This window comes from Mobula hypostoma, chromosome 6 (assembly GCF_963921235.1).
Source record: "Mobula hypostoma chromosome 6, sMobHyp1.1, whole genome shotgun sequence".
Taxonomy (NCBI): Eukaryota; Metazoa; Chordata; class Chondrichthyes; order Myliobatiformes; family Myliobatidae; genus Mobula; species Mobula hypostoma.
Window position 1 is genome coordinate 112,129,374 of NC_086102.1, and position 16,502 is coordinate 112,145,875.

Consider the following 16,502-nt stretch of genomic DNA (forward strand, 5'->3'; position numbering starts at 1 on the left):
CAGCTCAGGAAAAGGCCCTTTGACCCACATCTAGAACACAGACCAGTACAGCTCAGGAAAAGGCCCTTTGACCCACATCTAGAACACAGACCAGTACAGCTCAGGAAAAAGCCCTTTTGCCATATCTAGAACATAGACCAGTACAGCTCAGGAAAAAGCCCTTTTCCCATATCTAGAACATAGACCACTACAGCTCAGGAAAAGGCCCTTTTCCCACATCTAGAACATAGACAGTACAGCTCAGGAAAAGGCCCTTTGACCCACATCTAGAACACAGACCAGTACAGCTCAGGAAAAGGCCCTTTGACCCACATCTAGAACATAGACCAGTTCAGCTCAGGAAAAGGTTCTTTGACCCACATCTAGAACACAGACCAGTATAGCTCAGGAAAAGGCCCTTTGATCTACATCTGGAACACAGACCAGTACAGCTCAGGAAAGGGCCCTTTTCCCCACATCTAGAACATAGACCAGTACAGCTCAGGAAAGGGCCCTTTGACCCACATCTAGAACACGGACCAGTACAGCTCAAAAACAGGCCCTTTGGCTTACAAAGTTGTGACAAACTAGTAATTAAATGTCTAGCTAAACTAATTTCCTCTGTCTGCACAAATCCATGGCCCTCCATTCTCTGTACATCTAGTGCCCATCTGAGAGAGCCTCGATCATGTTGCCTCCACCACCATCACTGGTGGCACATCCCACCTACCCACTACTTTCTTTGCGAATACAATAGCTTGCCCTGTACATCTCCTTTGAAATTACTCCCTCTCACTTTAAATCATGCCTTACAGGGTTAGATATTTGCTTCCCAAACCCAGTGTGTAAATTCCCAACAAACTCCGTGCTTCCCAAACTCAGTCTGTACAGTACTAGAGCTTAGAATATAAGCCATTACGGCAGAGTACAGGCCCTTCGGGCCCACAGTATTGTGCTGTACTTTTAACCTACTTTGAGATCGATCCAACCCTTCCCTCCTGCATATTCCTCCATTTTTCTTTCATTCATGTGCCTATCTAGGGTCTCTGAAATGTTCCTAATGTATGAGCTTCTACCACCACTCCTGGCAAGGTGTTTTATGCACCCATCACTCTCTGTGTAAAAACCTACCTCTGACATCATACCCTATACTTTCCTCCAATCGTCTTAAAATTATACACCTTTGTATCAGCCATTTCCACCTTGGGAGAAAGATTCTGACTGTCCACTCTGTCTATGCCTCTTTAGCATTTTGTGCATCTCTATCAAGTCACCTCTCGTTCTCCTTTGCTCCAAAGAGAAAAGCACTAGCTCACTCAGCCTCCCCTCATAAAACATGATTACATCCTCTTGAATCCAGGCAGCGTCCTGGTATATCTCCGCTGCAGTGTAGTGAGACGTTAGCAAGGATGGGCTGATGATCAGACAAACTTGCAGTCAATAGGATGAGTTACAGTGTACAAGGGGACAAAATTGAAAAGGGTGTTGAATACAGGACTGAAGGTGTTATATTTGAATGTGCGCAGTATAGGAAATAAGGTAGATGAACTTAAAGCACAGTCACAGATTGTCATGCATGATGCTGTGGGCGTCGCTGAATCTTGGCTGAAAGAAGGTTATAGCTGGGAGCTTAACATCCAAGGATACACATTGTATCGAAAGGACAGGCAGGTAGGCAGAAAGGATACACATTGTATCGAAAACACAGGTAGGTATTGCAAGGATACACATTGTATCGAAAGGACAGGTAGGTAGGCAGAAAGGATACACATTGTATCGAAAGGACAGGTAGGTATTGCAAGGATACACATTGTATCGAAAGGACAGGTAGGTATTGCAAGGATACACATTGTATCGAAAGGACAGGCAGGTAGGCAGAAAGGATACACATTGTATCGAAAGGACAGGTAGGGAGAAAGGATACACATTGTATCGAAAGGACAGGTAGGCAGAAAGGATGCACATTGTATCGAAAGGACAGGTAGGTATTGCAAGGATACACATTGTATTGAAAGGACAGATAGGCAGAAAGGATACACATTGTATCGAAAGGACAGGTAGGTATTGCATGGTTGAGCCTACTGGCGATCAGATGTTCTGGACTGGGTGTTCTGCAATGAACTGGAATTGATTAGAGAGCTTAAGGTAAAGGAAGCCTTAGGGGTCAGTGGTCATAATATGATAGACTCCATCCTGCAACTTGAGATGGAGAAGCTACAGTCAGATGTTTCAGTATTACAATGGAGTAAAGAGTGTTACGGAGCAGGCCAAAATTGATTGGAAGGGGACACTGGCAGGGATGACAGCAGAGCAGCAATGGCTGGAGCTTCTGGGAACAATTCAGAAGGTACAGGATAAATACATCCCAAAGAAGAAGAAAGAGTATTCCAAAGGCAGGATAACGCTTGATTAGTCAGGGCATGAGGGTTACGGGGAGAAGGCAGGATATTGGGGCTGAGACGGAAGTGGATCAGCCATGGGTCAAATAGCCTAATTCTGCTCCTATATCTTATGGTTTTTCTAAGTTTCCAGATTCTTCCAATAATGAGGTGACCAGAACTGAGCACACTATTCCAATATGCTCCATCTATAACCTCCCTCTGTGTTATTCCTTTTCACTCCACAGAGGTGACCTGACCCACTGAGTTCCTCCTCCAGTTTGTCTTTGCTCCAGATCTCAGCATCTGCTGTCTCTTGTGTCCCCGTTGTACCACATGTCTTCCCTCCTACGTAGTGGACCTAGAGTTTTAGAAACATGAGGCAACCAGAGCTGAATACAGCTTAATGAGCGGAACAGAACTGAACACAATACTCCAAGTGTGGTCTTGGAGTTATCCTTGGAGTGATGGAAGCTGAGAGGCATCTGAAATCAGATGTGAGGCGTGGATAGGGTAGAATACGAGACCTCCGTTGGTCAGGGTCAACAATGGATGTTGTGTCCTAGCTGTCCTACAAGGGCCATGACAGTACAATATGGAGAGCTGTGGTCCATGCACCAGGCTTCCCTTGTCCACGTTGCTGATGAGTCCAAAGAATGGCAGAGACCGATACAACTTGGCACCAGCGACATCGCAGGAGTTGCCAGTCACGTTGAATTCAACAAGGACTGCCTCAGGGACTTCAGCTCTGGATTTTTCCCTCGGGGTTTACTCCCGAAGCCTTCCCCATGAGTGGGTAGAACCGCAAGGCAGCGGAAGCTTGAGATCAGAGTTTTCTTTCTGCCAGATGAGCTGCCAACCATGGCTGACGAGCCCCATCTGCCCGAAGTGAATAGTTTTAAGGCACCAGTTGCGTTTGCCCCTTCTATCAGTGGAAATGGTTCCACTGGACATAGTAGCCAAACCACACATGAAAGCCAGGAGCTGGACTTGGTTGTCAGAGGCTATTTGAGACACCGCCGTTGGGCGCATTTAATAGGAAGTGGGAGCTCATCCCCCTGCCCCCTCCCCAGCTTTGACAACCTTAGGGTAGATAGTCAGAACCTCTTCTCCAGAGTTGGCCATATCCAAAATATGAGAGCATAGGCTTAGGGTGAGAGAGGGAAATTTAAAGGGGATTGGCAAAGCAGGTTTCTTTTACACAGAGTGTTTGATGTCTGGAACTTGCTGTTACGGGACGTGGTGGAGTCAGATACTATTGCTGTGGTTCACAGCTACTTAGTCACCTCGACAAGGCTTCGAAGGATGGGGACTCTGTCTTCTAACTCTAGTGAACAGGAGCTTGAATAAGCCACTCTCTCTTCATATATCAGCCCTGTCATTCCAGAAATCAGTCTGCTGAGCATCTGCTCATGACCAGACAAAGGTGAAGATCAATACAAGACAAGTAGAAGTAAATCATTTGAGACAAGCTGAGTTATGCATGTGGACAGGGATTGCTGCCTTTTAACAGTTAATGACAATAATTTAATATTTCCAGGCTGTCAGGACAGCACAATACAGGAACAGACCCCTCATCCCTTGATGTTGTGCCAAACTAATTAAGCTAATGACGCAAAATCCCTTCTGTCTGCACTTGGTCCTTACCCCTCCAACCTCGGCATATTTATATGCCTGTCTAAGGCCTCTTAAGTATGTCTCTCCACCACCACCCGGGTAGTGCATTCTGGGCACCCACAGCTGTCTGTGTAGCAGAAGGTAAGAGGCATAGGTCAAGTGGACACCCAGAGACCTTTTCCCAGGGTGCAAATGGCTAGTGCCAGAGGGGCATTATTAGAAGGTGATTGGAGCAAAGTATAGGGGGGACGTCAGAGGTACGTCATTTACACAGAGAGTGGTGGGTGTGTGGAACGTGAGGGGTGGTAGAGGCAGATACATTAATGACATTTAGGAAGCTCCTAGTTTAGGCCTATGGAATACAGAATTGAATTGATGTGGATACAAAATTGGTTTGCAGTGGGTCGTTATAGATGGACAGTATTCTGCCTGGAAGTCAGTGACTGGTGACTAGTGGTGTTCTGGAGGGACGCCTGCACTTTGTCATTTATGTAAATAACTTGAAAAAGCAGAAGTAAGTTAGGGAGGGTTAGTAAGTTTGCTGATGACACAAAGGCTGATGGAGTTGTGGATAGTGTGCAGTAGTGTTGTAGGTTGTGACAGGACATTGACAGGATGCATAGCTCAGCTGAGAAGTGGCAAATCAAATCAGAAGTGGAGTGACGGATATATGATGTGGGGGGTGTTACAGGGTGCGTATACGATGGGGGTGTTACGGGGTGGGGTATACGATAGGGTGTTCCAGGGTGGGGTATATGACGGGGGTGTTACAGGGTGGGGTATATGATGGGGGTGTTACAGGGTGGGGTATACAATGAGGTGTTCCAATGTGGGGTATATGTTGGGGTGTTACAGGGTGGGGTATATGATGGGGGTGTTACAGGGTGGGGTATATGATGGGGGTGTTACAGGGTGGGGTATACAATGAGGTGTTCCAATGTGGGGTATATGTTGGGGTGTTACAGGGTGGGGTATATGATGGGGTGTTATAGGGTGGGATATATGATGGTGTTACAGGGTGGGGTATATGATGGGATGCTACAGGGTGGGGTATATGATGGGGTGTTACATGTTGAGGTGCATGATGGGGGTGTTACAGGGTGGGGTATATGATGGTGTTACAGGGTGGGGTACATGATGGGGGTGTTCCAGGGTGGGGTATATGATGGGGTGTTACAGGGTGGGGTATATGATGGGGTGTTACAGGCTGGGGTACGTGATGTGGGGGTGTTACAGGGTGGGATATGTGATGTGGGGGTGTTACAGGGTGGGGTATATGATGGGGGTGTTACAGGGTGGGGTATGTGATGGGATGTTACAGGGTGGGGTATATGATGATGGAGTGTTACAGGGTGGGGTATACGAGGGGTGTTACATGTTGGGGTATATGATGGGGGTGTTACAGGGTGGGGTATGTGATGGGGTGTTACAAGGTGGGGTATATGATGGGGTGTTACAGGGTGGGGTATATGATGGGGATGTTACAGGGTGAGGTGTATGATGGGGGTGTTACAGGGTGGAGTATATGATAGGGTGGGGTATACGATGGGGTGTTACATGGTGGGGTATACGATGGGGTGTTACAGGGTGGGGTATATGATGGTGTTACTGGGTGGGGTATATGATGGGGGTATTACAGGGTGGGGTATATGATGGGGTATGACGGTGGGGTATATGATGGGGCGTTACAGGGTGGGGTATATGATGGGGGTGTTACAGGGTGGGGTATATGATGGGGTGTTACAGGGTGGGGTATATGATGTGGTGTTACAGGTTGGGGTATATGATGGGGTGTTACAGGGTGGGGTATATGATGGGGATGTTACAGGGTGGGGTATATGATGGGGTGTTATAGGGTGGGGTATATGATGGGGATGTTACAGGGTGGGGTATATGATGGGGTGTTATAGGGTGGGGTATATGATGGGGGTGTTACAGGGTGGGGTATATGATGGGGTGTTACAGGGTGGGGTATATGATGTGGTGTTACAGGTTGGGGTATATGATGGGGTGTTACAGGGTGGGGTATATGATGGGGATGTTACAGGGTGGGGTATATGATGGGGTGTTATAGGGTGGGGTATATGATGGGGATGTTACAGGGTGGGGTATATGATGGGGTGTTATAGGGTGGGGTATATGATGGTGTTACAGGGTGGGGTATATGATGGGATGCTACAGGGTGGGGTATATGATGGGGTGTTACAGGGTGGGGTATATGATGTGGTGTTACAGGTTGGGGTATATGATGGGGTGTTACAGGGTGGGGTATATGATGTGGTGTTACAGGTTGGGGTATATGATGGGGTGTTACAGGGTGGGGTATATGATGGGGATGTTACAGGGTGAGGTATATGATGGGGTGTTATAGGGTGGGGTATATGATGGTGTTACAGGGTGGGGTATATGATGGGATGCTACAGGGTGGGGTATATGATGGGGTGTTACATGTTGAGGTGTATGATGGGGGTGTTACAGGGTGGGGTATATGATGGTGTTACAGGGTGGGATATATGATGTGTTACAGGGTGGGGTATATGATGGGGGTGTTACAGGGTGGGTATATGATGGGGGTGTTACAGGGTGGGGGATATGATGTGAGGGTGTTACAGGGTGGGGTATACGAAGGGGTGTTACGGGGTGGGGTATATGATGGGGTGTTACAGGGTGGGGTATAGGATGGGGGTGTTACAGGGTGGGGTATATGATGATGGGGTATGACGGTGGGGTATATGATGTGGTGTTACAGGGTGTGGTATATGATGGGGGGTGTTACAGGGTGGGATACATGATGGCAGTGTTACTTGGTGGGGTATACGAGGGGTGTTACAGGGTGGGGTATAGAATGGGGATGTTACAGGGTGGGGTATAGGATGGGGGTGTTACAGGGTGCTGTATACGATGGGGGTGTTATAGGGTTGGGTATAGATGGGGTGTTACAGGGTGGGGTATATGATGGGGGTGTTACAGGGTGGGTATATGATGGGGGTGTTACAGGGTGGGGTATATGATGGGGGTGTTACAGGGTGGGGTATATGATGTGAGGGTGTTACATGGTGGGGTATCTTGGGCAGCTCTGCTCAGAGTGGTGCCCAGCTCCGTGCAGTGCACAAAGGCAACGGCCGGTCCCAGGGAAGTCCATGCTGAGTAATAACATCATCCTCCTGCAGGTTCTTCACTACGTGGAGAAGCCCAGCACCTTCGTCAGTGACATCATAAACTGTGGTGTGTACCTCTTCACACCCAACATTTTCCAGTACATTGGGGAGGTGTTCCGGAAAAACCAGCAGGACCTGGCCATGTGAGTAGATGGATGCCTGCTCTCCGTCTCCACTCTCCCGTGCCCACCCCCACTGATACCATCAACAGCAGCTGGGGTCTCACACTCCCCACACACAGAATGGCTCACAGTCTCTTTCTCGACACTTCACAGCCTGAATAGAGGCAGTTGGAGTTCATCCGGGGGAAGTGAGAAGTGATTCACTTTGGAAGGTCAAACTTGACGGTAGAGTACAGGGATAATGGCGGGATTCTGAACGGTGTGGAGGAACAGGAGGGTCCATAAATCCCTCAATATTGCCACACAAATTGATAGGGTTGTTGGCCTTCATTAGTCGGGAGATTGAGTCCAGGAGCTGCGAGCCAATGTTGCAGCTCTGTAAAACCCTGGTTAGACCACACTTGGAGTGTTGTATTCAGTTCTGTTAGCTCATTATAGGAAGGATGTGAAGACTTTGGAGACAATGTCGAGGATTTACCAGGATGCTGCCTGGTATCGAGAGCTTGTCTTATGAGGACTGAGTGAGTGAGCTAGGGCTTTTCTGTTTGAAACAAAGGAGGATGAGAGGTGACTTGATAGAATTGTATAAGACATAGCATGGACAGTCAGAGACTTTTTTCCCCAGGGCTGAAGTGGCTAATGCCAGGGGGCATAATTTTAAAGTATTTGGCGGAAGGTATGGGGAGATGTCAGAGGTAGGTTTTTTTTACACAGAGTACTGGGTGTGTGGAATATACTGCCAGGGTTGGTGGTCGAAGCAAGTAAGTTAGAGGCATTTAAGAAATTCTTAGATAGGTACATACATGATAGAAAAATGAAGGGCTATGTGGGAGGGAGGGAAGGATTAGAATGATCTTAAGGGAGGGTTAAAATGTCACAACATCACTCTGTGATGAATGGAGATTTCCATCAGTGATGGAGAGTGGGGTTACTGGGAAGTACTGCCTAACCCTTAAACATGATGATGGTTGTGGGCTGGTGGTACATAAATCACATCAGAAGAGCTGAATCCATGGGGGTGGGCTTGAGCTGGGACACCTGAGGGTGCCAGGTTGGGGAGCAGTGGGTGGGTGTTGAGTTGGGCGTTGGGGTGTGGATTCCATTTGGGCCTCACGCCTTGTCCGTCTGGCACTCTGTGGGCACCTAGCTCTGCCATTGGCTCTCAGTGGTGTGACCCATGGAAGGAGGTCTCTTGACCCTTCATCTCATCATTGCTAGCCATTCCTTCAGGGATGTGAGGTGACAGTAGGACAGCTCTGAGTCAAAGGTAATGTACTGGCCTACAGTTCCTTCACAGCCAAGGTTGTAGCCATTGCTCTGGTCAGCATGAGGTTTGACTCTCAGTCCTGCCTGTTGTTCTCGGGCAACTGGCACAGGTAGCTTGTCCCACACAACAGCCACCTCTCACTCTCATCTCTCTCTTTCTTTCATGGTCCTGCCTTTGCCCTACCCTCAGGTATTGTAGCAATGGGTAAGTGGCTACGTGAGTGCAGTGTGGTCTGAAGGGCTTGCTAATCCTAACGCATTCCCATCCAGAACGGGCACTGCACCACCTATCTTTGAGTAGATCAAGTTACCGTAGAGGCGAGCCACTGTCCCGTCTGCCACAGCATTATTCAGAAGTTATGTTGTATGAAGGGGCATAATTTTAAGGTGATTGGTGGAAAATAAATGTGGGAAGTCATAGAGAGTGGTGGGTGCATAGAGGCAAATAGACTGGGGACATTTAGGAAGCTCTTGGATAGACATATGGATGATAGGAAAATAGAAGGCTATATAGGAAGGAAGGGTTAGATTGTTCTTAGAGAAGGTTAAGTGGTCAGCACAACATCATGGGCTAAAGGGCTGTACCATGTTCTATGTTCTTAATGGAGTGTGGAGATTCAGGTTAAAAATGTAAGTGAATGAAAAAACTACAGAATCAGTGTTACTATATACTGACATACACTGAGAAGCTTGTTTTATGGCATCAGTACAGTGCAAGGCATAAAATTTAGTCTAAGATACAAAATAAATAAATAGAACAAAAGAGAAAAGTTAAGGTGGTGTTGACATGTTCATGGACTATTCAGTAATCTGATGGCAGGGGGAAGGAGCTGTTCCTGAAGTAATTCTGGGTATCTTAAGCGAGTTGTGCAGGAGTGATGGGGAGAGAATTTCCTGTGACTCATCAGTGAGCTAAAGCTTAATCCAGTTCCCCTTCCCACAGATGCTTCTTGGTCTGTGGTTTTTTACCTCAGATCTGCAGCATCTTCAGTAATCGGATTTGGCCATCTGTGATTCTGATAGCCCGCTGGCCTTAGCTGGGGGCTCTCCAGCCAGACACACTAGAAGGGCGACCAGCAGAGAGCTACAGATAAAAGGTGTGAGGACAGGTTGCACAGAGAGGCTTTCATTTCCATCACTGCAGGGATTCATTGAAGGGAGCGGCCAAAAATTGTTAAATGATGGGGAGCAGAAGCAGTGATGGCGGGATTCGGGGGAACGGAGGGGATTAAGGGGAATGGACAGGATTCAGGGGAGTGAAGGGGTGGAGGGGTTGGGGATGGAAGTTGATTGAAGGGGTAAATGAGGAGGAAAAGGAGTAGTTTTTTCCCCGAGGACACAAGGGATTCTGCAGATGCTGGAAATCTTGAGCAAAACAAACACAAAAGGCACTTCCTTAGGTGCTTGAGGAGTCCCGCTATGAGATGAGAGCCAACTCTTTGGGACGATGTTGATAAGCAACTCCTCACTCCAGGCAGCTGAAGTCTCGGAGTCTCCCCGGACAGTGAAACTTGTGGCCATAGATTTCTATATGTTTGATTGCAAGCTGAGGTAGTTTGGGGAGTTAAAGCTGAGATAAACTGTAACCTTGTGGACTGGTGGAACGATTTGACTGGCTGCATTGTCAACAGTGATAGTTTCTCTGGAGTAGGACCCATAGCTTCAGTCACGTGCTCTCGTCCCATTCTCATTCTCTCTCATTTTTTCTTTCTCTCTCACTCACTGGCTGTCCAGCTCTCTCCCTCTCAGTCTCTCTAATCTGCCTCTCTCCTCACTCTCTCACTAAACTCATTCAGTAAAACCTTGCCTGCCTCCCCCTAACCCTCGGCTGCTCCTGGATGGGAACCTTGCTAAGTACAGCTGTTGCATGCTGTGCATGACGGAATAGAGACCTTTCTGTTGCTGTGAGGGTCGTCATGGCAGAGAATGGCGGGGGAGTGGGGGTGGGGGTGGAGTCTGACTGTGGGTGAATGTGGGTAGTGCCTGCTGGTGCAAGGTGAGAGAGAACTGGAACTGAAATGAGGTGTGTGCATTTCTGAGAGGGAACAGAGAGCATTTCTGAGGTCCCAAGTGTGGCACACAGCTCAGGGTCACAAAGGTCGGAGTGTCAGAGGGGTCACACTTGTGTCCCTGGCAGGTTCTAGAGGCTGGTGTGAGTGCACCATGGAGTGAGTGTGTGTGTGTGTGAGAGAGAGAGTGTGAACTGAGAGAGTGTGTCTGTGCCTATGTGTGAGTGTGTGTGTGTGTGAGTGTGTCTGTCTCTTTCTATGTGTATTTGAATGTGTGTGTGTGAGAGAGAGAGTGTGTCTGGCTCTCTCTATGTGTATTTGAATGTGTGTGTGTGTGTGTCCGTGCTTGTGTATGTTTGTATGCGTTCACTGGATTTCCATTCCCCTATCTCACCAGTGCTCCTTCCCCTAGCCATGTCTGCCCCCTGCAGCTGGGAAGCAGGAATCACAGGCTCTCAGGCCTGAGATCACCCTGCACCGGCCAGGCACTGCAGACAGTCCTCCTGATCTGAGCTGCCGGGGCGATGCAGCAGACTGAGACTGGAATGTTGGGTCAGGGGTGGGAGGTGGGTGGTCATGTATCTCGATGACTGAAGCCCACCCTCCAGCGATCACTCCCATCAATAGAAATGTGAAGAACCCCAGGGGCTATTTCTGTAAGCTGGGTGTTCGCTTGCGAGTGGTTTTGGGAGACTGTGGAGGTAGAGTGTTGGATTGGGTGGACACTGGGTTGGGGGGGGTGTGGGTGGATGTTGGGTTGGAAGTGATTATTGTTGGGTTAGGAAAGCTGGATGGGTGTGTATTGGTTTGGGAGTGGTGGGAGGGTGGGTGGTGTGTTGGGATCAGAGAGGTGGGTGGGTGATGAGTTGGGAGAGCTCGACTGGATGTTGGCTTGGATGAGTTTGGTTGGATGCTGGGTTGGGGGAGTTCAGTCAAATGTTGGGTTGGGAGCATTTGTTTGGATGTCAGTTGGGAGAGTTTGGTTGGATGTTGAGTTGGGAGAGTTTCATCGGATGTTGGGTTGGAAGATTTCAGTCAGGTGTTGGGTTGGGAGAGTTCAATCAGATGTTGCTTTGGAGAGTATGATCGATGTTGGGTTGGGAGAGTTCGATCAGATATTGTTTTGGAGAGTTCAATCGGATGTGAGTTTGGAGAGTTCAGTCAGATGTTGGGTTGGAAGAGTTTAGTCAGATGTTGGGTTGGGAGAATTTGATCAGATGTTTGATTGGGAGAATTTTGAAGAGGTTAATGGGATGTTGGTCTGGGAGAGCTCGATTGGATGTTGGGTTCGGAAAGTTCGGTTGGATGTTGGGTTGGGAGAGTTTGATTAGATGTTGTTTTGGAGAATTCGATGGGATATTTTGTTGGGAGAGTTCAATCAGATGTTCAGTTGGGAGAATTTGGTCGGAAGTTTGGTTGGCAGAGTTTGGTCGGATGTTGGATTGGGAGTAGTTGTGGGAGTGTTTGTGTGGAAGGGGTGAGGTTCCGATCAGATCCCATGGTGCTGGTGAGGTGGCACTGTGCCAGGCTATTCCCTGCTGCAAGGGGGAACCGGGGCATGATGATTCTTTGTGTTACAGAGAGGAGAACTCCAACGGCTGGCAGCGAGCCGAGGTCATCCGGCTGGAACAGGACATCTTCACCACCATTGCCGGCCGTGGCTCCCTCTACGTCTACAAAACCGATGGCTTCTGGAGTCAGATCAAGTCAGCTGGGTACGTGTTGGGGAGTTGGTCACCAAGGGGGAGATGGGAGAGCTGAGTAAGACCCTTGAATTGGAGCAGGAGGGAGGTGGAGGGTTGGTTTCTGGATTGGATGGTGCACTGGGTTCGGGGGCGGTGAAATGACAAAGCATGAGACATGATGTTGAGGATCAGGAGGATGAGGATCGGGGGAAGACATGGGAGGGGTGAGAGATACCTAGCTCCCGAGCTGGGCACCACTCTTTCCCACTGACAAGAAAATCCAGGTTTCCCACTCCTGATTGGAGCCCAGAGAATGTAGGTGGAGTGGGAGGTGGTGAAAGGCAGGATTCAACTCCTGCACCCACTGAAGGAGAAAGTACATAGATAAGGGCACAGGGATGTTGTGGTCTAGGTCCGTAGTTCATTGAAAGTGACTACACAAGTGGATAATATGCTAAAGAAGGCTTATGGCCTACTTGCCTTCATTGGTAGTGGTGCTGAATAGAAGAGTGAGGAGGTCATTCTGCATTTGAAGAGTTGTATGCAGTTCTGGTCTCCCTATTACAGGAATGACGTGGAGACTGTGGTGAGGGTACAGAAGAGGCTTACCAGAATGCTAAAATTAGAAGGTATAATCCATATGGAGAGGTTGGACAAACAAGTTGTTTTTCCCTGGAGCATCAGAGTTCAAGGAGAGAATTATAAACATTTTTTAGATTATGAGGGGCAATAGACAGCTGGAATCTCTACCCCAGGGCAGAAATGTCAGACATCAAGGTACATTAAACTTGAGCTTTATTTGTACAATGTACTGTGTATTGAAACATGGAAACACACAGTGAGATGTTTCATTTGCGTCAAAGACCAACACAGTCCGAGGATGGGATGGGGGCAGCCCACGAGTGTCGCCATGCTTCCGGCGTGACACAGCACACCCAGAACTCACTAACCCCAACTCGTACGTGTTTGGAATGTGGAAGGAAACTGGAGCGCTTGGAGGAAAGTCATGCAGTCACAGGGAGAACGTACAAACAGTGGTGGGAATCAAACTCTATGCTAACTGCTACACTACCATCATACACTTTTATGATTGGGAGGGAAGTTTAAAGGCGATGTGACATGCATGTATTTTTACACGGAGAGTAGTAGGTGTCTGAAACGAGTTACCGGGGCAACTGTGCAACAGGCAGTTTGGTGGAGTTTAAAAGGCTTTTAGAGAGACACATGAATGGAGGGATATGGATGAAACATAAGAGAATATAGTATAAACTGGCATCAAGATCAGCACAATATTGTGGGTCAAGTGGCCTGTCCAGTGCTGTCCTGTTCTATGTTCTACATTTCTGTATGAATATTGAACATTGAGGAACACTCACAACACGCTGGAGGAACTCAGCAGGTTGGGCAGCATCCGTGGAAACGATGAGTCAATGTTGCGGGCTGGAACCCTTCCCGAAACGTCAACTGATCTTTTCCACGGATGCTGCCCAACCTGCTGAGTTCCTCCAATGTGTTGCGAGTGTTGCTTTGACCCCAGCATCTGCAGATTATTTTGTGTTTACGAACATAGAGGGGTACAGCACAGTATCACTCATCCAAGATCAACCCAAGATCTCTTCCGTGGCACATGCCCTCCGTTTGTCTTCATTCTATACGCCTATCTAAGAGTCTCTTAACTGTTCCTAACATATCTGCCTGCACCACCACCACCCCAGCAGGACTTTCCACACACCCACCACTCTGTGTAAAAATAAATTAAAACCCAACCTCTGACATCCCCCCTATACTTTGCTGCACTCTCCATCACATTAGCCACTTCCACCTTGAGAAAAGGTGCACTCTATCTATGCCTCTTAGCATCTTGTGTACCTCTACCAACCCATAGAGCATAGAGCCACACAGCACAGCAACACACAAAGTGCTGGAGGAACCCAGTAAGCATCTATGGAAAAGAGTAAACAGTCGACGTATCGGGCTGAGACCCTTCATCTGGACTGGAGAAAAAAGACGAGGCTTCAGAGTAAGAAGGTGGGGGAGGGGAGGAAGAAGTACAGGGTAGTAGGCGATAGGTGAAACCGGGAGGGGGAGGGGTGAGGTAAAGAGCTGGGAAGTTGTTTGGTGAAAGAGATACAGGGCTGGAGAAGGGAGAATCTGGTAGGAGAGGACAGAAGGACATGGAAGAAAGGGGAGGGGAAGGAGCACCAGAGGGAGGTGACGGCCAGGTAAGGAAATTAGGTGAGAGAGGGAAATGGGGAATGGTGAAGGTGGGGGGGGGGGGTGTCCTCAGATTTTCTCTTCTTTGTGACAGTAAAGCACAGCACAGGCTCATTGACCCTTAACGTTGTGCTAATCCTTTAACCTACTCCTAGATCAATCTAACCCTTCTCTCCTACATGGCCCTCCATTTCTCATCATCCATGTGCTTATCTGAGAGTTCATTAAGTGCCCTAATGTATCTTCTAAGAGATCCTTAAATGCTTCTCATCTTTGCTCCTCCTTTTCTCCAAAGAGAAAGGCCCTGGCCCACTTAACCTTTCCTTATCAGACATCCCCACTAGCCTAGGCAGTATCCTGATAATTCTCCTCTGCCCCTCTCTAAAGTTCCCACATTCCTCCTACAATGAGGCAACCAGAACCGACCACTGGGTGATCCCTGAGTAGAGGGGGAGGCTGTAGGGTGGAGCAGTCTCCAGCCCTCCCCACCATTGAGCACATCTACATGGAGTACTGTCGCAGGAAAGCAGCATCCACCATCAGGGACCCCAGCAGTCAGGCCATACTCTCCTCTCGCTGCTGCCATCAGGAAGGTGGTACAGGAGCCTCAGGACTCACACCACCACGTTCAGGAACAGTTACTACCCCTCAACCATCAGGCTGTTGAACCAGAGGAGATAACTTCACTCAACTTCACTGAACTTCCCACAACCTATGGACTCACATTCAAGGACTCTTCATCTCATGTTCTTGATATTTATTTATTTATTTATTATTATTCTCATTTTTTGTAGTTGCAGAGTTTGTTGTCTTTTGTTGTTTGGTTGTTTGCAATCCCTGTTGGATGCAGTTTTTCACTGATTCTGTTATGTTTCTTTGTATTTACTGTGTATGCCCACAGGAAAATGAATCTCAGGGTGGTTTATGATAACCTATATGTATTTTGATAATAAATTAACTTTGAACTTGGAAACCTTGTCTCACTGAGGCTCTTGGTTTCTCCCCAGTTCTGCCATCTACGCCAACCGCCTGTACCTGAACCAGTACGAGAGGAGTCACCCAGACCGCCTGGCCAGCAGTGAACAGGGTGGCCCCAGGATCATCGGTGTGTGCTCAGCAACAACAGTTGCGTTCCTGTCGCCCCTCCAGTGCAGTAAAAATAACAGGGTCCCACATGGGAGCAGCTGTCCAATGTCAGGCAGTAGGGAGGCAGGTGACCAACAGCCCCCTCAGAGGGTTCAGCGATGAGTGCCCGGGAGAATCAAGAGTCAGGTTTAATATCACCGGCTTATGTCGTGAGATTTGTTGTTTTTGTGGCAGCAGTACATTGCAATATATATTAATATTACTGTAAATTACCGTCAGAGAAATAGATAGGGGTGAGGGGGAAGGAGCTGTGACGATATGGGGGTGGGACGGGTGAGGGGGAGGGAGCTATGACGATATTGGGGGTAGGAGGGGGTGAGGGGGAGGGAGCTGTGATGATATGGGGGTAGGAGGGGTGAGGGGGAGGGAGCTATGATGATATGGGGGTAGGAGGGGTGAGGGGGAGGGAGCTATGATGATATGGGGGTAGGAGGGGTGAGGGGGTGGGAGCTGTGATGATATGGGGGTAGGAGGGGTGAGGGGGAGGGAGCTATGATGATATGGGGGTAGGAGGGGTGAGGGGGAGGAAGCTGTGACGATATTGGGGGTGAGGGGGAGGGAGCTGTGACAATATGGGGTAGGAGGGGTGAGGGGGAGCGAGCTGTAATGATATGGGGGTGGGAGGGGTGAGGGGGTGGGAGAGGGGTGAGGGGGTGGGAGAGGGGTGAGGGGGAGGGAGCTGTAACTATATGGGGGGGTGACAGGGTGGGAGGGGTCATCATCATAGCTTGTCACACCAGACAGCCAGCCACTCTAGTGTTGTTGGTTGATGTTGAGCAGGTCACTGTCAGCTAAATCAGGTGAGAGTGGGCACTTGCGCAGAACGTGTTCGATGTTCTGCACCCTTTCGCCACACTCACGGGATTCGCTGGTCCTTAAACCCCACTTCACCATATTGTCTCCCATCCTACAAACTCCCACTGTCGCT

At 48.7% G+C, this 16,502-nt stretch overlaps 1 protein-coding gene across 1 annotated transcript in view; it reads left to right on the plus strand.

Moving 5' to 3' along the window:
* Positions 1-16,502, plus strand: part of LOC134348305 (mannose-1-phosphate guanyltransferase alpha-A-like) — a 59,954-nt gene that overhangs the window by 24,085 nt on the left and 19,367 nt on the right. The window contains exons 6-8 of the mRNA XM_063051475.1: positions 7,145-7,275; positions 12,110-12,244; positions 15,436-15,533. Coding sequence (XP_062907545.1) covers positions 7,145-7,275; positions 12,110-12,244; positions 15,436-15,533 — 364 coding nt within the window. The remainder of the gene's footprint in view (positions 1-7,144; positions 7,276-12,109; positions 12,245-15,435; positions 15,534-16,502) is intronic.